Here is a 24,387-nt window from a genome sequence, read left to right as displayed (position 1 = left end):
GGCCAATGCTTTTACAGACTTGAGAGAGGCGGGCGAGAGATTTACAGTCCAAATAAGACAATATATGGTAGAGGACATCCTCTGGTAACTGGAGTATGAGCATAATGAGCCCAGTCAAGAAGGAGTTACACCAGATAAAATAAACACCATCTTTCAGAGGAAACAGGAAGCAGCTCATGCAGTCAGCTGACACCGTAGACGAGTGAATCGTCACTGGGGGACCTGACGTATAGCGTACGTTGGCTGTGTCTGACTCGATTCGCCGACCTGACCTGTCGAGAGACACTTTTTATTTCTCGCACCGTCAAAGGGACGAGACTAAAGACCGATCTCGCAAGGTTCGCTTTTTCGTTGCAGATGATGTTTAAGAAATCCTCGTGTCAAAAGTTGTTTAGTGTGTCCAGTCTGGACTAATGTAAAAAACATGTTGGCTTCCGTAGAGCGGGTCCCCTTGATGTAATTATAAAATATTTGAATATAAAGGGTCTTTTCTGGGGTAAAGAAAACTACAATTTAGATTAAACTTACTCGTGAAAACATCATGAGAATTATTCTACATTAAATTTCTGCCAATAGTTCCCTTTCACCTAAATCTTACACACTGGACCTTTAAGAGTAAACATTTTTATTTGATCTACGTTCTATCATAGAAATAGTCTCTTAAATCAGTAAATGTATGTACAAACAGTAATACTAGTAGTCCTACAACATAGATGCAGTTCTGTAAACATTACACTGGGTGTCAGTATAAGAATGTGCCAATATACAGACAGTCCCCACACACATATGTGGAGATGACAAAATTTCTGACACATGGTCCCACCATGTGGCTGCAAGGATGTGGAAGGTGTAAATGCAGTCCCCAAAATATGTTTATCTGATGCCATCTAGATATAAAGGGCAGTTTTCTTGAGAAACACAGAAGTGGTTGTGGTAGTGCTCAATCCACACCTTAACAACATGAAAACAAATCATCTTTGTCCTCTTCTCTTCAACAAATAACGAAAGTGGATCACAATATATGGTGAGCAGTAAGAATTTTCTGATACAGCTGTCATTTTGCTGTTCAGCACCCATGTTGTCTAAATAGCAAATGCACTTACACCCCTCTGATTACCCATGGACAGTTTTGTCTCAAAATGAGATGTCGTCAGGTGTATTATATATCTTGAGGCAGTGGAATGCAAGTGCGATTGACCATAAACATGGTCTGAACTAAATGGTGCAGCATTTCAATATTATTTTAAAGCTCATTATCAAGACACTACATGGCTTGTTACACATTAAGATGATGTGATCATGCATGAAAAGAAACATGGCAAATCTATCATTCTACTAAGGTGCAAGCACACCTGACTTTAAAAGGGAATGGGAAATGATCCTCTTGGTTTGCATGTTATGCCTAAAACACACTCATTCATTCAATGTCTAATTACAACCTTTAAGAACCACACCACATTTTCTTCCATGGTAAACGAGCAAAAGTGGATTTGGACACATCTTAAATGAACTTACTGTATGCACTTAAGACAGTGAACCTAGATCATTAAAATATAGCCCATCCATTATTTCTGGTCTTACATCATTGTTGGACTGAGCGACCTGCCCCTTCTTGGTATTTTGGGAAAGCCTGTTGGAGATGCTGCATGTAAGTGCTGTTTGTGTGGATGATGACTTTTTTTTTAATAGTCAAGAAATGGTTTAGAAATTGGAATGTACATCCTATAAATACATTTTTCCAATAAAAGAGAATATTATGAAAAACCAATGGAGCAGCTTGTGTGGGTGTGTAATGTGGTTGGAGGAAAATAAAAAATTTCAAATAAAAAAAAATCAAAATAATGAACCATTCACTCCATTTAATAATTAGTGTATAATGTGTGCACACAAATGAGCAGAACATAGCATTAGTCATGTATGAGGTGGAAGCAGCCCATTTGGATGAGACTGAGACAATTGTTACTGTTTATTTAGTGGTAGAAATGTACAGTCCTTACACATAAAAAATATTAACAATGTTAGTTTATACTATTTTTTGCACAAACATTATTCATCTGAGAGCATTTGTTTTCACATTTCCCCTCTCCCATCTTGCAGGGCTCAAAATGGGTGATATCACATAAACGCTATGCTAAAATGCATTTGCACACAGCTGTATGTACAGTATGCACAGAGTGTAAGGCTGGTCAGCACACTTGTTACTATCACAGATGGTTCCAGAGCAAGCATGTACCAAAAACTTGTTCAGTATGCTAATGTATATTTATTACACAATTTAAATAAATATTCCATCCTTAAAATAATTTTACATATCCTCAAATAAAAATATATTTATATAAGTATAAAAACATTCAGGGGGCAACAGATTTGGATAAGGGAGAATGGGTGTATTGAGAGGTTCCTAATACTTCAGTGTTTCAATGTTAATATGTTTTATACCAACATTACTGTCAGAACAGGATACCTATGATTATCCAATGTAGCTGCCACATTGTTCCATCTGACGCTGTTAAAGCTCTGTTTTCTTCAGCACTGCAGTGCTATCACAATGCTCTTAGGCAATGTTTACTGACACTTGCATTCTCTAATGCGATGTGTGACAGTTTTGTCTTTGAATGCAGCGTTCCCTGGCAGTGCAGTCAATCAGGGCGCTTTAAGTTTCCTTGAGCAGCAGGCAAGAGTCCAATAAACGACTCCACTGGTTTAAACGACAAAAACAATACAAAACACTCTACTACATACACAGATATCCCCAATAAGTCACACAAATTATGTGCATCTATAAAAACTTTTCTTTTTGTCTGTTTTTTCTGAATCCAGGTCAGTACAAAAATAGATTTCTCATTTTTTCCCTTACTTACTTTTATCAAACAAATTACATTTAAGATAAAGTAATGCTCACTATAAAAACATGTCTTCAGAGGTTTTTTTGTGGAATTCAGAGGACTTTGTTGACTGCTGCTAATTCAGTCAGTTTGTCAGTTTATCCCCTTTCTGTCTTTTCAATCTTTCTCCTCTACTGAGTATCGCGTGCGTTTAGTCCTTTGACTGAAAGAGTAGTGGATGAAGTCAAAAGGCCGTTGGTAGCTTGGGTGAGCAGGCTGCTGCCCCTTTGGCAACCTTTTCATGAAATGTACTTCACGCTGGTGCTGGCGCGTCCGTGAGCCCTTCCGTGGCCGCCCGCGGCGGGTGAAGGCCATATACCAGCCCTCATAGTGGGCGTTCCTCAGCGCTGTGTAGTTATTCTCCAGAACAATCTCAGTGAAGATACAGTCACGGCCATGGCCATTTTTCTACAGAAACATACAGACAGCAAAACAGTAAGTGTTAATGTTTAGAGTTGATGATAAAGATTCACAGATAGGAAATATGAGATGAATAGAGGCTTCCCTTGGGCAGTCCGTCCCCTGCACATCCACACACACACATAAATTCACACGGACCTGTCCATTTATATGCAGCATATGCTACAGTCATTAAAGATTAGAGGGTGTGGGGGGGGGGGGGTGACAGTAAGCAGGGACTTTTCTCCCCCTTCAGCAAACATCGAGCAGTCCGGGGTCAGATGCTCCAGCAGAAAAGCCTTAATCAACCTTGCAAAAATGACTTCCACTCCTAATTGGATTTTCTGTTGCATTTATGCTTAAATTTAACCAATCGGATCAATCAAAAAATCATTAAATACATCTCACAACACTTGGTTCAGGTGATACCCCACTAGATCAAGGTTGTTGATTCAGAAAACTGGGTTGAGATGATAAATGAAAAAGGTATGTATGTCGTATCTTCAAGCAAAAAAACATTTCAATGAACAGTAAGGTCAGCTGAAAGTGGAGTAACACATAGTGCTGGTCCACTGGAACAGACTCCCATCATTCTGACAAAATGGTTTTATAAATAGTCATGATATACACAAGACATGCACACATCCAAAAGACACACACTGCTCATTCTTCCTCCCTTAAAAAATCTGCACACACACTGGGACAGGCTGTGACTGGGCCAGTAGCTCAGGGCAGATGGTGTACGAGGCAGGGTGCTCTGTGTGTGTGTGTGTGTTTGTGTGTGTGTAGGTGTGTGTGTGTGTGTGTGTGTGTGTGTGTGTGTGTGTGTGTGTGTGCGTGTGTGTGTGCGTGTGTTTATGTGTGTGTTTCTGTGTGTGTGTGTGTGTGTTTCGAGGGCTTGCAGCCATCAACTAGGGACTGAGACAGCCTCGGCCTGGTACACACACCTACAAACTCACACAACATCAGGATTTAGGATTTACATGTTACATGGTTTTGGTTCGTTTATAACTAAAAAAGATGCTATGTTACCAACATTAATGTTTGTAGCTTAGGTTGTTTTTTGGAACCATTTGAATTTGATCTGCCTTCAACACAAACGTTCCAGACTTGGCTGAGAATTATTTTAAATTACTTTTCTGTTTTTCACTTGTCACAAAATATATTCTACACTGAGCTGGCCTCAGCTTTTTCCTCAGTTGAAGCCAAACTTTCTCCTCACCTTGCCGATGAGCTTCCCCCTCTTGTTCATGCAGATGTAGAGGCCTGTCTCAGCCCCCTTTATACGCACTCGGCTCCCAAATGTGTCCGTTTCCACAATGAGTTTAGCTAAGGAAAACAAAATAGCTTTGTTAGCCACTATACTTAAGAGCTGAATGTTTTAGTAAACACTTCTAGTGATTTTAGATTTTATTTTTTGGCTAAAACATTAGAACATGTATGAATAATGTAACACACTAATGGACAATATGTTCCCATGTATGCAGCTCAAAAACACTAAAATGTATAAAGATTATTCCACTGGTTGATGAAAATGTATTGCAAAATGATAAAACCTTGAGTCTCTTGATTATTTAAAGCTAAAGAGACTATCCTGGCATGACCGCCAAGAGTGCCTTTTCACATACATTTGCAGTGACCGCACACATAAGTCTCATTTAGCTCTGTATCCCAAGAAGAGCTAAAAGACACAGGCAATACAGACCATTTAGAGTGCACAAATTTATGGAGCCTTTTTATGTTGCTATCAACAAGATAAAGACAAAAACAAGGCAAAAGGGACAGATTTTATTATTGTTTAACATTTGCTGAATACTGTGATTTCACTGCAGTGATTTGAGATCCTCATAGGTATTGATTTATTCATATTAAAAGCCAATAGGAGAGGACATGCTATAAATACAAAATTTTGATGCACATCCTCTTGAGTATGGGAGTGAATAAAATGTCTTGTAATGGCTCTTCCAGACCTACATAATCTCTGTAGGTTTACCTACAGCATTATATCTACCTCTGAGATTTCCATCCCTTCAACAATATAAACTGGAATCATAAACGTGCAGAGAATGACAACCTTCATCCATCAGATACCAAGCTAAAGGTATCATTGGCAATTTTGTCTGCAAATTTCAGAATTTTGAAAGAGCAAAGATCAGCAAGTCTTTGAACAAATTAATTAATAGGACTTAATACAAAATTCAACTAATTCTGCAAATGTGCTGGATTGCATTAGAAATTCCTCCTCTCATTGTACATATTGATTTACAACTCTTAACTTGAGAGACATCAAACAATTTGAATCTAATATGTGTTACAGTTTTCATATCTCAGATAGTTTTGCCATTTAAATACTTAAGGCCATGATTGTGGTCCTTGTGCACTATTTAACTGAGTTAAAATACTGCACTTGAACCATGTAAAGACACAATGAATAAAATATATTAAAATGCAGAAATTAATCAAGGAAAACGCAATATGAAACAAATGTTATGACAGCTTTTGTACTATTTAAATAAAATGAATTGTATACATTTATAGAACAATCAGACAGAATGTGACATGGACAGCTTTTGTTGTGGTGTAAAATAAAATAAAGTGAAATAAATTGATTGATTGACGCTGACACTGATCACTGACACATACTTGACAAAAACAGGTGAAATTATGTGAAAACGGGGACCGAAACGAATTAATTGATTGTTTCTAGAGAAAGCGTTTGTTTAATTATTGAACTGCAGGGCAATTCTTACCGTGCACGTCTCCATCCTCGGCCATGGCGTTGATCTTCTTGTTGGGCAGGACCTGGACGTGCTTGCCGCTGGTCCGGCTGTATAGCTGGTAGATACGGATCAACCTGCGGCTTATGCGGTCCGTTACTTTGCTCTGCTCGCTTACATGCTGCGTGAAATTAGGCGGGGACTGGTTGGTTACCTGTCAGAAATTAGACGCCATCACAATCAGTATGTGTACATTCTTCTTTTTCTTTTAATGTCTTTTTTGCTGAAACTACACTTCTTAAAAACGATAGAAGCAATCAGGACTCAAACATGGTGAGAGAAGTCACGTATGTGTATTAAGGGTACTATATGAAATAATATAAAGCTATTCGAATGCAATAGCAGCATGTTGTTCTCCCGAATGACAAGTGTTACAAGTTCTATAGAAGACGCACCGTGTGATTACAGGCTGTGCGTTTACAACTACGGTTTGCTGGGATAGTATGGGCCACAGCGCAGAGTGGAGCTTCAATTCCCATTCTCCCTTATGTGTCTGTATCATCTACTTTCACGTCAAGCTAAGTTTGAATTTTTGGTGGTGGAGTTACTGCTGCTGCCGTAAACATTGGTCATCTGGTTATCATAAGACACTCGCTTCCTCCTGCCCCTAAACCCAGTCTGTGCCCGCGCGTCCTGTGCCAGGGCCCGTATAGTCAACGGCACCCTGCCAGCAGGCAGCGCGATCCTGCAGCCCGGTGCATCGTGGGAGCCATCCGATATGGTTGGATATCTCGCGTTGTGACTGTCTTGTATTTCTAAGATTTTTAGTAATTATTAAAATAAAATAAATAAATACAAAAAATGTACACATCTTAAAACATTATTTGAAAAGAAATGAATGAAGTGACATACCTGAGCATTGTAGCAAAATACAAAGAAGTGTAGTAACCTGCAAAGAAGAAGAATGACACGCATAAAGTTACTTGTAGGGGAGAAGAGTAAACAGCGTGCAGGTAAAGAATGAAAGTACTCACAGATAGCAAAATCTGGATGGGATGGGTCGCATGCTGGATTGAGGTTAAAAAAACTCTTCCAGTAAATTAAGAACAGGATCCTGTCGCAACGGCTAAATCCAGCTCAATTGAGTCCAAAGGCTTGAGAAAAGTCCACAAAAAGTCAGTGTTGCTGACAAAGATACTCATGCGCGCACAGAGGACACATTCTTCATCAAACCTGTGTGTCCATCACGGGCAAGCCCTTGCTCCGACTAAAATAGTTTAATAGTAATTAATGAAAGTTTACCATTAAAAGAAATACCGCTTATGCGTGCCAGTTCTGCCACAAGCTGAGCTGTAGGTGAAGAAAAGCGCTGTTTAATTTTTAAAAACAAGTTGTCCAGGCAGTCAGATTATTCCCCTAATGTCCTGAGGTCCTCTGCAGTCTTCAGGTGTGTGTTAGAGAGAGGGGGAGAGAGATCCCGCTGTAGAGGAGGCTCGGCTCCACAGTGTTCATGTAGTGGTTCGATGCTGATGCTCCTCTTGGCTGTGGCAGTACGCTCTTTCCTTCCTGTCTGCTCCCATCACTCTCGTGTCAAGCCTCTTGTTCGGCGCTCACACACCCCTGTTTAAAATGGCAGGCTGATCTGCTAAGAACAAGCCCCCTTTTCTGAAGAACAAAAGCGGACACCCCAGTCCCGCTCCCCCCTCTCCCCTGATTCAAAGCATTTCCTTACCTGAGGAGCGGTCCACACTTAGAAGGGAAATAGGCGAGGAGGAGCCTGCGCGCTACCACAACTCTGTAAAAACCACTGAAATTTAATAAAGGCGACTGTTATCATGATGAAACACATTTCAGAGTACATCGTCAGTGACTGATGAATGGCTAGCCGATTACCTTGTGACCCTCTTCCTCTCTCATGTCCATTCATACTGTGCTTCTCTGGTTTGGAGCTTTCAAGTAGGTTTAGATTTGAAGCTGAAGCTGCTTCCTTTGTGTATAGACAGAACAAAGTGTGGGACATATTAAAAGGATTGTAGATTATTAAGCTTCTTTAAACACTCCCTTCCTACATTTGAAAAAGTGATTGGCCTCTTCTGGCTTCAGTGGTTTAACTGAACTGAACAGATATTAACAGTATTTATAAAAACAGATTTACGTGTTAGGGTTAGTATTTGGTATTTAGACCCTACTAACAGATAAACCTCTGAGATGCAAAGCTGCTAAAGATGACATGTTTCACATGAGATTAATTATCTGATAACTGCACCCTTCTAGGGCAGAATAGCTATCCAACACTATCATTATCATTTAGACTTTATTGATTGATTTGGCTATTAATTAGACTGCTCAGTATCGACCACAGGAAGGATACAGAATCTCAGAACTGACTAAGACACAGACACAGATGTCAAGAGAGTTTGTGATTATAAGAGCTGACACTGGTGTCTGTGTGTTGTCATGAAAATCATGTGATCTGTGTGATACTGTCTCTGCCTGCAGCCGGCAGAGACAGTACCTGGCTGCTCCACCTCTCGCCTAAATAATGCGAAGGATTTGTTGCTGTGTTGAATGTGTCTTTGCAGAGAACCTCCCACTGTGTTGTTCACATGTAAAAAGATTGTATTTTTGGTAAACAAACAATGTTCATATTGGATTTGGCACATTTTGATAGGACTTCTTAAACATTTGTGAATATGGGCTATACAAATAAAATTTGATTGATTTACCCGTCAGCTTCCCAATCAGCAAAGATTATTTTAGTGTCAGCCTTTCAAAGAGTATTAATCCACCAGTGGGCGCTACAGGGGGGTCACTAGACATAGTTTGAGCAACTTGCACCCAGTGTCCTGGGTACTATGGCTATATTAAAGGCAGAGCAAAGCTGTGACTTGAGTTCTGCTCATGCCACATAATGCTGGAGTAACTTCATCAGTTATCTCCTCCACTGTCAGAATACATGTTGTCAGATAGTTTTTTTCTCTGTTTCCTTCCCTCTCTCACATTAACATCTCTGAGTATGTGTGTGTGAGAGAGGGAGAGAAAGGGAAAGAGAGAGAGAGCAAGGGTACAATTTAAATACAAACCCCACATGAGACATGAAGTTGGTCAGTGTGTGTAAAAACTGTAGTAACACCTACTGATGTGTGTGTGTGTGTGTGCGTGCGTGTGTGAGAGAGAGAGAGAGAGAGAGAGAGGGACTGGCCGGCAGGTAGCTGCCACTCTGGACTCCAGCTCAGCCCCTGCCCTCCCCTTAACCCCAGGAGCCCTGCATCCATCAGCAGCCCTGCAGGGGGCAAACATCCCTCCCCCTCTGCTCCTACTCTCCCTCCCTATTCTGAGGTTCTCCACTCATGACCACTGCTCTACCAATGTGGGCAAGAAAAACATGTCTTACACTGAAAATTAAACATAAGTATATTCTCTATAGACAGTTAACATATGTAAAAACACTTTTAGTGAAGCGTAATACCTTTAAACTATTAAGCATGTTTTTGACCTGTCACTACCATGAAATTATGCTTCACAACATTTTTTCAGATTGAAGATACTGTTGTAAAACTACAACAAGAATAATTTTGCAGCAACTTGATACTATTAGATACATAGTCCATCCCTAAGTGTAAATATCAGGCCTCTGTTATTAATGTTCACAGTGTTTCAGGATGGTTATATTTAAGTGCTTAGTGGAGACTGATACGTTTGAAAAGTCTGCACTGCAGTACTACATAATGGTAATGCAAGTGATATAAAAGAAGACAATGTAATGGCTAATCACTCAAACAAACTTGTTACACTCAAAATTATGTCAAGTTTGTTCACACTGTGCAATGATATTAAAATGCATAGAAAGTGGAAAAGCACATTCAAAGATTTACATCAGAACATGTGTGGAAATTTCTGTCTCCAATGGAGATAAATGGGTCATTGGTGCTTGCATCATACTTTAGAAAATTCTGAATTAACATCTATTCCACAGTTACTTTGTCCTAATCCATAGGTCCCCGAAAACCACAGGACACATTGAAAGCTCTTTCAAATTCAAAACAACTTTATTTTTCCCAGAGGGCAAGTCTTAGTGGAACCGTTTCATAGTTACAATGAAATTTGTTCACACTGGAGCTTCATATTGCTTGACAAATATTTTCCTCTCCTCCTTCTATCTCCATCCTCTCCCTCTCTTCTCTTTGAAATATTTAAATATGAAAAATGTTTCAGCACAACAGAATGAAACATTAACTGTGAAGGGACATAATGTATGCATTAATGGAAGTGCAGTTATAAATTATTAAGAGCACTATTTGGAAAGCTAAGCTTGCCCTGTTTTAGTATAAAAACTCCAGGGTTTTTGTTATAGTTTGGATGAACAGAAAGTCAGACTTTTCAAAGAGATGATGCAATCATGAGCTGGTTTTATCAGTCACAACTACCACAACCAGTGGTAAATGAAGAATGGATAATGAGCGCTACAAGAAAGCACTCAGAAATACCAGAACCTCCTATTATTCATTTTAGATAAAAGAAAATAAAAACAACCCCAGGTTCCTCTTCAGCACTGTAGCCAGGCTGACAGAGAGTCATAGCTCTACTGATCCATCAATTCCTCGAACTCTAAGAATCAATGATTTCATGAGCTTCTTTACAAACAAAATTATAACCATCCGGGAACAAATTCACCACCCCTCCACATGAATAGCACAGATACGTTGTTTAGTAACAAAACCATAGAACCACCTGTAGCACCAGATTTTTATTTAGACCACTTTTCTTTAATAGATCTTTCTTAACTAACTTCACTAGTTTCATCCTCTAAACCAACAACTTGTCTTTTAGACTCTGTCCCAACTAGACTTTTTAAAAAGCAAGTCTAATTCACAGTTCCATATTAAATCAGGTTAATATGTTTTTGTCAACTGGCTACATACCACAAGCTTTTATGGTAGTGGCAAGACAATCTCTGCTTAAAAAACATCCACACGTTTTAGCTAATTATAGACCCATATCAAACCTGCCCTTCATTTCCAAAATCCTTGAAAAAGCTGTTGCTAACCTGCTATGTGATTACCTTGATATGCTTTGTTAGAAGACTTTTAGTCAGGATTTAGAATCCATCACAGCATAGAAGCAGCACTGTTAAAAGTTACTAATGACCTTATCATGGCAGCAGATGATGGACTTGTCTCTGTACTCGTCCTGTTGGATCTTAGTGCAGCGTTTGACACCATAGATTATAAAATACTGTTACAGAGACTGGAACAACATTTAGGGATTAAAGGAACAGCAGTAGGCTGGTTTAAGCCATATTTATCAGATTTCAATTTGTTAATGTTAACAATGACCCCTTTGTGCAAACACAAATTAAGCTTGGAGTTCCACAAGGTTCTGTTGATGGACCAATACTCTTCACCTTATATATGCGTCCTTTAGGCCACATCATCAGAAAGTAATGTGTAAACTTCCATTGTTACGCAGATGACACCCAGCTGTATATATGAAGCCTGATGAATTTAATCACTTAGTTCAACTTCAGCAATGTCTCAAGAACATCAAGGCCTGGATGACTCAGATCTTCTTACTTCTAAATTCAGACAAAACTGAGGTCATTGTAATTGGCCCTAATTATCTCATAGAAATACTGTCTGACCAGTAGGTCACTTTGGATGGTATACGTTTGGCCCCCAGCTCTACTGTGAGGAACCTTGGAGTTATGTTTGACCAGGACACGTCATTTGACCCACATATAGTCAAAAAGTCTCTAGAACAGCTTTCTTCCACCTGCACAATATTATGAAAATTATGAAAATCCTGCTCCTATGCAGAGAAACTAGTCCAAGCACTTTACCTTTAAATTGGATTACTGTAATTTCTTATTATCAAGATGTCAGAGTAAGTCTACTGGTGGTCCAAAATTCTGCAGCACCAGTGCTGAAACTAGAAGAAGAGATCATATTACATGTCATTTAGCTGAAGCTTTTATCTAAAGCGACTTACAGTTAGTGCATTCAGCATCTATGAGGGACCTTTTTTTGTGGGGGGGTGGGTGTTCAGCCACAGCCATCACGTTACTCCTGTCTTAGCTTCTCTGCATTGGCTCCCTGTAGAATTCAGAATAGAATAGAATAGAATATCCAAGTAGATCACTTCGTTCCCTTGTGGTTCCATGAGTCTGTAAGAGTAGAACAGGAGGTAGAGCATTCAGCTACCAGGGTCCTCTCCTGTGGAACCAGCTCCCACTCTGGGTTCTGGAGGCAGACACCATCTCTGCATTTAAGTAAGACTTAATCCGTATTTGATAAAGCCAATAGTTAGTTCTGGATCAGGTGAGTCCTGAACCATCCCTTAGTTATGCAGCTATAGGCCAAGACTGCTGGGTGAATTCCCATCATGCACTGAGCACTTCTCTCCTTCTTTCTGTCTCTACATGTCACTAACTGTATTACTCTCTCTCTCTCTCTCTCTCTCTCTCTCTCTCTCTCTATCTCTCTGTCTCTCTCTCTTTGCAGGCATCTCTGACTCCAGAGCTGCAGGATTGAGACAACAATTATGATTATTATTATTATATGAATTGTTGCTTCTATTATTAATTACGTCATTACATCCAAAATTATCACTCTTATTGTTTTCATTATCTAGTCAGAGCTGAAACCTGATGCTGTTCCTTGTCTCTCTGTCCTCTCTCTTCCCATCTCCTCCCTCTCCCCCATCTCTGTCTTTCTTCTCTGCCCTCTCCTCCCCATTTTTGCGTGTTCACCTCAACCAGTCAAGACATTGAGTCTGGTTCTGCTGGAGACTTCTTCCAGTTAATGAAGGAGTTTCTTTCACAGTCTCCACAATCAAAGTTTGCTCATTCAGGGAACTTTTGGGTTTCTATGTAAAGTGCCCTCAGATAATGTATATTATGATTTGTCGCTATACAAATCAATTGAATTGAATTGAATAATAAAGGTTGCAAACTCTTCAATCAAAACAATCAAAAAAGAAATGTGTGCTCTTACTTTTCACCAATTCTGCTCCTAATTCAAGCAATCAATTGGAAATAACCAATCTGCCTCCTGTTTACACTGACAAATGCATGACCACTGTATGTGAATTGTCATATGGTTATATGAGTTTTCGAGTGTATTTTTTGAATGTCTGAAAGCACCTCAGATTTTTGCCAAAATTGCCAATTATCAGAGAAGCTCTCATGTTTTCTCCTCAACAGCTAGTGGTAAAAGGATGACATGCAAAAACTCACAGAGTTCTACATTGTCTTTGCATTGGAACATACATGTCAAATTAATATAAATTCTTGTGACCTCTGACTGACACATCTCATTACTGCCTACGTGAATAACAGGTTTACCATACATTTATCCTTAGCCAGCAGTTTTAAATATGATTATAAACACCCGCTCTGGGCCCAAGGATGCATTTAAATGTGGTCACTCGTGTGGCTAACTTCAAGTTGCCAATACCTAGAGTGTAACATTGAGTTGGGAAAATTGATCAGAAATGTGATCTGGTAGCTGGGGAACCAGAAGCTTCTGCTTAGTGCATTAATACGTCACTTCCTGTCTCTGTCTGTTGCACTCAGCTGCTCCGCCTCTTGTCTGAATAATGTGGAGAATTTGATGCTGTTGTGAAAAGTCGTGCAGAAAACCTGTCACTGTATTGTGCTTGTGTGAAAGGCAGACTCTGCAGCCAATTCTCTGGATTTTTTAGTTCTGAAAAAGGCTTTACACATACACTCACACATTCAAGGTGAACCTTATGTAAAAATATTGCGCTAGCAGTAGCAGCTCTGCAGCGGAACCGCAGCCAATGTGACAGTCATGACACGCATCAGAACCACGGCAAACCTATAGCAGAACCAGACTCAATGTCCCATCTGCCTTGGCCGGTTGGGCTGAGAGATGGGTGGAAAACAGGGGAGAGAAGAGAAACAGATGGGGGGAGGGGGAGGAAATTGGTAGAAAGAGGAGAGAAATACCATTATCATTAAAGGTTGGCACAGGAATAACTAAACATCAGGCACACCGAGCATGAGAGAGTAGGAGAGTGAGGGGGAGAGAGAGAAGCCATTGCAAACTAACTTGCAAAGCTAACAACACATGGGAGTAGCATGAAAAAAAGTGACTTGGCATCTTCAGTCTCTCCACCCTGACTCAAACCAACACTATCAGCTCACTCCACTTTGTGAATTGTGTTCTGTTATAAATCTCAAAAATAGACAGAGCTGAGCCATAAGTCTCTGTGGTCCTCTAGTCACTTTCTCAGGCCCCAGTCATTGTGTGTGTGCGGCTTTAACTGTTTATCCATCTGGATAGAGAGAGCCAGAAAGAGACACAGACTGGCATATATGCACTTATAGACATTGCCAATCCAGGGTGTATTTGATTGCCCAAGTATACCCTATTACCCTAATACTATGAAGATATGAAAGTAATATCCATTCTATATGACTACTTAAACAAGGCAGAGGTTTCAGCAGCCTCCCCCATTTGGATCATTCCAATGTCTGGATGTGTTCAATGCTGTCAGACAGTATAGTCATGTTGCAGGTGATAACTCTGCAGAGCATCATTATATATCTCCAGTGTAATTTATTCATAATCATATCAAATCAAATCAAAATATATTTATATAGCCCAAATTCACAAAACACATTTTGCCTCAGAGGGCTTTACAATCTGTACAGGTAGTGACACCCTCTGTCCTTACACCCTCGGTTCAAAAAACTTGCCCACAAAAAAAAAAACCCTTTTAACAGGGAAAAGAAGGTGAAAGAAAACTTAGGGAGAGCCACAGAGGAGGGATCCCTCTCCCAGGACGGACAGACGTGCAATGGATGTCACATGTACAGAACAACGCAACAGAAATATATTGTACAAACAATGATTACAGTAGCAGTGGTGGTAATATGTAACAATGCTACAATAATAAACAAGTTAATATTAATGTCATGGAATTATGACTAATAGTAATAACAAGATTAGATGTCAGGCAGGGCCATGGCAGTAGTGGGAACCACGATCCAATACAGGGAGCAGCCATGATCCATGAGAACCTGCTGGACGAGAGAGCACAGAAACTCCAGGGAAAAAGTTTAGTTAGTAACATGCATTAATGAGACATGTATTTTTAGAGATGGGGATGATGATAGATAGAGAGAGAGGGGGGGGCGGGGGGGTGGGGGGGTGGGGGTGTCCCCCAGCAGTCTTATCCTATAGCAGCATAACTAAGGGCTGACCTGAGCCAGCCCTAACTATAAGCTCTATCAGAGAGGAAAGTCTTAAGTCTACTCTTAAAAGTGCCTCCCGAACCCAAAATGGTAGTTTGTTCCACAGAAGAGGAGTTTGATAACTGAAAGCTCTGGCTCCCAATCTACTTTTGGAGACTATGGGAACCACAAGGAACCCAGCATTCTGAGAGCGTAGTGTTCTGGAGGGGTAGTAGGGTACTATGAGCTCTGTAAGATATGATGGTGCTTGCCCATGAAGAGCTTTGTATGTAAGGACGACAATTTTAAATTCTATTCTGGATTTAACCGGTAGCCAATGTAAAGAAGCCATAATGGGAGAGATGTGATCTCTGATCTTGGTTCCTGTTAGAACACATGCAGCAGCATTCTGAATTAGCTGCAAAGTCCTAAGAGACTTATTGGGGCAACCTGATAAAAAAGAGTTGCAATAGTCCAGCCTTGAAGTAACAAATGCGTGGACTAGTTTTTCTGCATCAGCTTGAGATACAATGCGTCTAATTTTGGCGATGTTACATAAATGGAAGAAAGCAGTCTTTGAAATGTGTTTTATATGGACATTAAAAGACAGATCCTGATCAAAAACAACTCCGAGATTCTTGATGGTGGAGCTAGAGGCGAGGGTGATCCCGTCTAAAGTAACTAAGTCTCTAGAAAGAGAGCTTCTGAGGTTTTTGGGTCCAATTACAAGAACTTCAGTCTTGTCTGAATTTAGCTTCAGAAAATTATAGGTCATCCAACTTTTTATATCCTTAAGACATTCTTGAAGTTTAATTAACTGATTGGTTTTATCAGGCTTGATCGATAAGTATAATTGGGTGTCATCAGCATAAAAATGAAAATTAATGGAGTGATTCCTAATAATGTGTGTAAAGGAATCATATATAAACTGAATAGAAGTGGTCCTAACATAGAACCTTGTGGGACTCCGTGACAAACTTTGGTATGTACGGAGGATTCATCATTGATATGAACAAACTGGGATCGATCTAAAAAATAAGACTTAAACCAGCTTTAGGCGGTTCCTTTGATGCCAATATGATGTTCCAGTCTCTGTAAAAGAATTTGATGGTCAATGGTATCAAATGCAGCACTGAGATCTAACAAAACAAGTACAGAGATTAGTCCTATGTCTGAAGCCATTAGGAGGTCATTTGTAACTTTGACTAGTGCAGTCTCTGTGCTATGATGCACTCTAAATCCTGACTGAAAATCCTTAAATAAACTGTTCTTATGGAGAAAGTCACGCAGCTGATTGGCTACAGCTTTCTCAAGGATCTTCAAGAGAAAGGGAAGATTTGATATTGGTCTGTAATTGGCTAAAACCTCTGGATCTAGAGTGGCCTTTTTAAGAAGAGGTTGAATTATAGCTACTTTAAAGGACTGTGGTACTGATCCTGATAATAAAGACAGATTAATCATGTCCAATAAAGAAGTGCTAACTAGAGGTAGAACATCCTTGAGCAGCCTGGTTGGGATGGGGTCTAAGAGACAGGTGGATGGCTTTGAAGAAGAAATTAATGAAGTTATTTGATGGTTGATGGGGGAAAAACAGTCTAAAAATAAATTTGGTTTTACAGCTGTTTTCAAACCTGCTCTGTACGAGTTCAGACCAGTGCCTGTTGAGGGCAAGAGGTGATGAATTTTGTCTCGAATAGATATAATTTTATCATTAAAGAAGCTCATGAAGTCATTACTACTTAGACCTAACGGAATAGATGGCTCAATAGAGCTGAGGCTCTCTGTTAGCCTGGCTACAGTGCTGAAGAGAAACCTGGGGTTGTTCTTATTTTCCTCTATTAATGATGAGTAATAGGCTGCTCTGGCATTACGGATAGCCTTCCTGTATGTTTTAAGATTGTCTAGCCAGACTACACGAGATTCTTCCAGTTTAGTGACACGCCTTTTACGTTCAGATTTACGTGCCTCTTGCTTTAAGATGCGAGTCTGCTGGCTATACCATGGTGCTCACCTCCTTTGTTTAATTATCTTCTTTTTCAGAGGTGCAATAGAGTCAAGAGTTGTTTGTAAAGAGCCTGTAGTACTATTAACGAGATGATCTATTTGTGAGGGGCTAAAGGAAGCAGACAATTCCTCTGCTACATTGAGACATGGCATTGAATTCAATACTGAAGGAATCACTTCCTTAAATTTGGCTGCAGCACTATCAGATAAACATCTGCTATAGGAGTTTCTACCAAAAGGCTTATAGTCCAGTAATATGAACTCAAAGGTTATTAAAAAATGGTCAGAGAGAAGAGGATTCTGTGGAAAGACTGTTAGGTGATTGATTTCAATGCCGTATGAGATAACAAGATCAAGAGTGTGGTTCAGACAATGAGTCGGTTCACTGACAGAAGCCAATTGAATCTAATAGAGAGTTAAACGCAGCACTAAGACTATCATTGTGGTTGTCCACATGAATATTAAAATCACCCACAATAATGACTTTATCTGTTTTAAGGATCAAGCCTGATGCAAACTCTGCCACTTCAGTTAAAAATTGTGAGTAAGGACTGGGAGCTCGATATACTATAACAAATAGAGTTGGCTGTAATGTTTTCCAGGTTGGATGAGTAAGGCTAAGAACAAGACTTTCAAATGAATTATAATTTAGTTTAGGCTTAGGATTTATTAATAGACTTGAGTCAAATATGGCTCCAATTCCACCACCTCGACCAGTGCTTCGGGGAATATGAGTATTACAGTGGCTGGGAGGAGTGGATTCATTTAAGCTAACATAGCCATCCTCCTGCAGCCAGGTTTCATTAAGACAAAATAAATCAATATCATAATCAGATATTAATTCATTGACTAAAACAGCTTTGGAGGACAAGGATCTGATATTCAAGAGTCCACATTTAATTATCTTATTTTTGACTGCTGGAGATGTTGATTTATTTTTTATTAAGTTATGATGAACTCCTCCTCTGTTTATTTTATCTTTAAATAATGTAGGTGGATGGGGGACAGACACTGTCTCTATACTAAAGGATTGGGTGGGCAGCTGCTCTAATGGAGGCACAGAGGAGCGTGTAAGACTGCAGCTCTGCTTCCTGGTCTCAACTCTGGGTTGTCACGGTTTTGGTCGACTAATAATCTTGGCCATATTTCTAGATATGAGAGATGCTCCATCCAAAGTGGGATGGATGCCGTCTCTCCTAATCAGACCAGGTTTTCCCCAGAAAGGTGTCCAGTTATCTATGAAGCCCACGTCGTTTGCTGGACACCACCTCGACAGCCAGCGGTGAAATGACGACATGCGGCTATACATGTCATCAGTGGTCACATTGGGCAGGGGTCCAGAGAAAACTACGGAGTCCGACATCATTTTTGCATATGCACACACCGATGAAAAATTTATTTTAGTGACCTCCGACTGGTGTAACCGGGTGTCATTACCGCCGATGTGAATAACAATCTTACTATACCTACGTTTATCTTTAGCCAGCAGTTTCAAATTAGACTTGATGTCGCCCTCTCTGGCCCCCGGGATGAATTTAACTATGGCCCCCAGTGTCGCTAACTTCACGTTTCGTAAAATGGAGCTGCCTAGAACCAGAGTTGGCCTCTCAGCGGGTGTGTCGCTGAGCGGGGAAAATCTTTTAGAAACGTGGAGTGGTTGGTGGTGCACCGTGGGCTTCAGTTTGGGGCTATGCCTCTTTCGAACAGTCACCCAGCCTCCCGGCTGCTCAGGGGTTGCCGGGGGACGGCTAGCTGAAGCTACCTTCGGTGGTACCGCACCGGCTACAGGTGACTTGCTAACTATAGCAGTGGTGGTGCAGTAGTGCCTCTAAATCATAATCAAGCCTTGTCTGAGGACTTTATCCTACTGGCCAATGTTATACCTACATGCAAAGACTGTTGCAACCAAATCTGACTGGTCAGCCAGTCCTCCAAACCAAAAAAAAGTTCTTGCCTTTGGCCTGTGACAGGTAAGAGCAGTTTCTATTTGGACACCTGGTCAATGTTTTTCCAAAAACATGACAAATCATCAAATGATTGTTGATTTTAAAATTCACCATTTTTAAAGACAGGTTGCCATTATGAGATATTAAAATATATTGATTGACACATATTGCATATTTAGAAATTGATTGATAGATTTATTGTTTATTGTTACTTGTTCAGAGCTTAAATTTGAGGTTTCACAGCAGGGCCACCTGGCTGTTCCACCTTGTGGTTCAACTCTGAGCAATTCAATCAATCAATCAAATGATAACATTTTATTTGCATAGCCTATACTGGTGGATGGCTGAGTAAGGCTAAGAAAATAAATAGCTCATCTGAAAAATCAGGCCGTACCTAACCCAATATGCCACCCAACTGCTGGTACAAACCCTGGTGATCTCCCGCCTCGACTTCTGCAATGCCCTGTTAACAGGCTTGCCAGTTTGTGTGGTGAAACCTCTTCAGATGATCCAGAATCCAGAAGAGACAGCGCGTCTGGTGTTCAACCAACCAAAGAGGGCACATGTTACTCCACTGCTTACTGAGCTTCACTGGCTGCCTGTACCTGCTTGCATTAAGTTCAAGTCACTTATGCTTGCCTACAGAACGATTGCTGGGACTGCTCCCACATACATAATTGCCCTTATAAAGGCAAATGTTACGCCCCTGTAAGTTGCATTCATCAAATGAGTGTCGTCTCGCTCTTCCCGCTGTACAGCCACGGCAATCCAGACTCTCCTTCGCAGTTCCATTTAATGGTTTTATTCAAATATTTATTTTGTATCTATATTGGGGATTATGTGTGGAGTTCTTGGTATGTGCCGGCTGAATCAATTGACAGCCATCTCTATATAAGACAGCCAGTCTGAGAATCTGTGTGGATGCTGTATCACCTGTGCAACAGGGTGAATAAAATAGCTTCAAGCCTGAACTGCACCTGTAGCATATGTTTTTCCTATCCGGAACTGACTTGATAATCATATCATGGTTTTTCTGACTTCACATCCTTGAATGCACAGGGTTTTGTACTCCTAACGTCATGGCTCTGGATGAGTTCCAGGCTTTACCATGTTCTCTGCCTACACTTCAATAAGCTGGCTGACGCTGGCCTGCTTTTTACATCCATGCTCTGCTAACACCATCCTTGAAGCACACACACAAATACACACACAGAGTGGTAAGGTAGTAAACATACCTGGCAACTTGCCGCTGCTAAGAATTAGCTGTCTGAATGTCTAAGAGCACTACAGTGAGCAGACTGTAAGCATATGCACACACACACACACACACACACACACACACACACACACACACACACACACAAACACACACACACACACTTCCATACTAACACACACTTTCATACATGTCACCTATATGAGTACATACATGGGAATGAATAAACATTTGTGTGTGTGTGTGTGTGAGAGAGTGCGTGCGTGTGTCATCAAGGTCATCAAGGTCATCAAGCAACATAACGCGTGTGAGTAGGACTGACAGATGTATTATGGGCTTGATACATTTTAGGTTCCCTTTGTTCATGTATAGGTTGATCAATTCACAAGAGCACCATTTATTAGTGAAGTGGACATTAGAGAAAGGGAGACCTCTGCATGCACTGTAAATTAGGATGTTTAATCCTGCCCCATGTTACACAATATTTTGGAGAAGAATTTGAAAAGACTTTATACACGAATGGTGCCAAAAAGATCAAAATCAGTGGATGTTTTAATACATTCCTAGCCAACAATCCATCCATTGTTGTGAAAGCTGTTCACCTAGTACATATGATGAAAATTTTCTCCCACTTTAAGGTGGAATGCATTTGACAGACATCTTGAGGAAGGACAAGCAAAATGCTCTGTGCAATTTCGTTCCATAGTATTTTCTATGTACATGTGTGCACATCAAATTTGTTACTCCAATGAATTACCCTGCAGTTTCTTCTGCAACTCAATGGACATGTTGTATTTTTTAAAAGGTTGCTTGATTAATTCCCAATGAAAGGCCATTCCTATGGTAGCCAAGCACAGCAGTGTCATTTATGAATTCATAGGACATCAGACTGCAAAATTCACAGAGGATAACCGGAGAAGAGTGTCACACAGAAATGTTACTCAATGCAGCTGTTTGCAGTTTACATTGATCAGATCAAACAGCTGGTCAGGGTCACCTTTGAGGAAAACCCCAGAAAAAAAGTTATTGAGAGAAAGACAGAGCAGAATCAAGAGGCAAGGTTAAGTAGAAGGAGTGAGAGACAGAGAAAGAGTGAGAGATCAGGCAGCATGTGGGAGGGGACATAAACTAAAAAAATTGATTAGTACAGGGACATTTTTCAAAGAGGAAAAGAAAAAAGTGGGGGTTGGTGGAAAAGGGAAACAGGGCATCATGTTCAGAACTGTTGTGTTTCTTTCAGTCTCCCTCTTCAAAGGAATGCAGACACTGATGACTTAACCATACGCTGTTCAGGGTGTTGGAGCAGGAGCGTAGGTCTGTACAGTACCTGAGGGACTGAAGCTGCAGGATAAGGCTGAGGCTGCAGATCCAGCTTGGCACCCCAGGTGAACCTGCACATGTGCAGCATGTTGGTAGTCTGCTACTGCCACTCCAATTGAACTAATTGGGATGCGATACAATGGGCTTTAAAAATATCCAGTTTTACTTTGTGATAACTTGAAATGAAATTAACTAGTTAACATAGGTTCAGGAGCAAGGACATGCCTCAACCACTCCTCTAATCAGCTGTCAAGCCACATATTCCTAGTTCCTTTTTCTGTTTGTCTCAGATTTCTCATTTCCTAATATGCAAACCTCTTCCATGTATTTCAGGGGCCTCAATCTGGTCTTCAGTATGCGCTCCCAGCCAAACATTCCCAGAGCATATAAAGGAGACATTTCATTTGACCCTCATATTAAACTAGTGTCTAGGACGGCTTTCTTCCATCTGCGCAATATTAACATAATTAGAAACATCCTGTCTAAGCAGGATGCTGAAAAACTAGTCCACGCGTTTGTAACCTCTAGATTAGATTACTGTAACTCTCTATTAGCAGGATGCTCCATGAAGACTGTTAAAAGTCTCCAGTTGGTCCAAAATGCTGCAGCACGAGTGCTGACAGGAACTAGAAGGAGAGATCATATCACTCCTGTCTTAGCTTCCTTACATTGGCTCCCTGTAAAATTTAGAATAGAATTCAAGATCCTGCTCCTCACTTTTAAAGTCCTCAACAATCACGCCCCCTCATATATCAAAGAGCTGATAACACCTTATTATCCAAGTAGATCACTCTTTTCCCAAAACACAGGCTCTCTAGTGGTTCCAAGAGTCTGTAAGAGTAGAGCAGGAGGTAGAACATTTAGCTATCAGGCTCCTCTCCTATGGAACCAGCTCCCACTCTGGGTTCGGGAGGCAGACACTGTCCCAGCATTTAAAGTAAAACTAAAAACCTTCCTCTTTGACAAAGCCTATAGTTAGGGCTGGATCAGGTGAGTCCTGAACCATCCCTTAGTTGTGCTGCTATAGGTTTAGACTGCTGGGGGAACTCCCATCATGCACTGAGCACTTCTTCACTTCCCTCTGTCTCTCTGTCTCTCTGCCCCCCCCACACCTGTTATTATTGTTATTTATTTATTAGTTTTAACATGTCATCATGTCAAAGTGTCACTTTGTCCTCCCATAGTCCCTCTGGCTCTTCTCTCTATCTCGTTTCAGATAACTCCGGCACCGGGACTGCAGGACAACAACGACTACCATCGACATTGTTAGCATTAATTAAAATAACTCAGTAATTCATTAATATATCTAATCCTGTTGTAGATCACTACATTGCTATTGTTATAGTCAGCCCTGATAGTGATTGGTGCCCAATGCTTCCCGGTCTCTCTCTCTCCACCTCATCTCTTTCTTCTCTCCCCCGCTTTTCTGCCATCTCTCCTTTCCTCCCCCCTTACTTTTCTTTCCTCACCCCAACCGGTCGAGGCAGATGACCGCCCACATTGAGCCTGGTTCTGCCAGAGGTTTCTCCCTGTTAATGAGGGAGTTTTTCCTCTCCACAGTCGCCTGTGCTTGCTCATTGTGGGAACCTTTGGGTTTCTCTATGTTAATATTGTTTTAAGGTCTTGACCTTTAAATGTAAAGTGCCTTGAGATAATGTAAATTATGAATTGGCGCTATATAAATAAAATTGAATTGAATTGAATTGAAAGGCATCCTTGTGTATTGACTTTAAAATAATACAAACCTGAGGTACATAGAGTGGACCTGGCTGACCAGTACATTCAAACCCACAGCCTTTCTTGCTATGAGGCAACATCACTAACCATTGCACCACTATGAAACCTAACACACCTATGGACTAATTTACTGTTTTTAACTTCAACTGGAATTTAAATTCTGTTTACTTTTGTGAAAGTATACTTGAAAGCCTCTGAGTAGCTGTGGATGCAATAGTTGGATGACAGCACAGCTAAAACATGCATTGTGACCTTCACTGCTTCAGGAGTAAGTGAAAGTCGTCCACTAACCAGATGGGCCAGACACTGATCCCAAATTGCCCCTGAAGTGGGATTGAAAAATTGTGGCACATGGTTGCACTTTATGAATTTGTGTGTGTGAATGAATGAATGTGACTTGAGGTGTAACGTGCTTTGAATGTTCATTAAGTCTAGAGGAGTACTACATAAATGCAGTCCATTCCATTGCTTTCTGCAGGTGTTTGCAGATGGTCTAGGGGTTTGATGAAACTTCTAACGCACGACAGACGCATATCTCCTGTTGAAAAAGTGGTGACACACACATAGAAGACACCAACAAAGATGTCAAGAGAGTTTGTGGCGATAAGAGCTGACACTGGTTCCGGGGTGCTGTAAACATGATAACGTGACCCATGCAGTGGAATTAACATGTCACCTCCTTCCTCTGCCTACATAATTTGGAGGATTTGTTGCTCTGTAGCATGTGTGAAAGGCAGACTCTGGCTAAACTCCAATTCTGAGGATTTCACCCGGAGATCATGAGCCTCATCACAGAATATTTAGCAATACCTCTGTGCCCTTTGTGTATTCTTACAAAGTTTCTCACAAGTTCTTGTGTTTCTCTCGTGTTCAGAAATAATTCTTGGCTTCTTACTCCCCTATCACAACCAAGTTCCACCTGCTCACCCGTTGTTTTATTCCTTCCACACCGCATCCACCTGCC

General features: G+C 40.6%; 1 protein-coding gene and 1 long non-coding RNA gene across 2 annotated transcripts in view; one reads left to right on the top strand and one right to left on the bottom strand.

Moving 5' to 3' along the window:
- The window catches only part of LOC138413653 (uncharacterized), a 32,496-nt gene extending 9,107 nt beyond the window's left edge, over nt 1–23,389 (top strand). The window contains exon 2 of the long non-coding RNA XR_011246063.1: nt 21,607–23,389. This is a non-coding gene — a long non-coding RNA (uncharacterized lncRNA). The remainder of the gene's footprint in view (nt 1–21,606) is intronic.
- fgf8a (fibroblast growth factor 8a) lies at nt 1,954–7,605 on the bottom strand. Its single transcript, XM_020103543.2, has 5 exons — nt 7,036–7,605; nt 6,914–6,950; nt 6,035–6,215; nt 4,507–4,613; nt 1,954–3,293 (listed from the first exon to the last, which is right to left on the bottom strand). The coding sequence occupies exons 1-5, from the start codon at nt 7,065–7,067 to the stop codon at nt 3,003–3,005; spliced, it is 648 nt and encodes a 215-aa protein (XP_019959102.1). The 5' UTR covers nt 7,068–7,605; the 3' UTR covers nt 1,954–3,002.
- Nucleotides 23,390–24,387: the final 998 nt, after the last annotated feature.

This window comes from Paralichthys olivaceus, chromosome 14, assembly GCF_024713975.1.
Source record: "Paralichthys olivaceus isolate ysfri-2021 chromosome 14, ASM2471397v2, whole genome shotgun sequence".
NCBI lineage: Eukaryota > Metazoa > Chordata > Actinopteri > Pleuronectiformes > Paralichthyidae > Paralichthys > Paralichthys olivaceus.
The sequence above is the reverse complement of the archived record's forward strand: the minus strand, read 5'-3'. Positions and strand labels throughout refer to the sequence as shown.

Excerpts from the sequence above, each read along its gene's own strand:
- fgf8a (XM_020103543.2), bottom strand. The coding sequence starts at position 7,067 with ATGCGACCCATCCCATCCAGATTTTGCTATCT. Across the intron at positions 6,216-6,913 it reads TATTTTGCTACAATGCTCAG|GTAACCAACCAGTCCCCGCC; the intron begins GTATGTCACTTC and ends AATTTCTGACAG. Across the intron at positions 3,294-4,506 it reads GGGGGAAGCTCATCGGCAAG|AAAAATGGCCATGGCCGTGA; the intron begins GTGAGGAGAAAG and ends ATGTTTCTGTAG.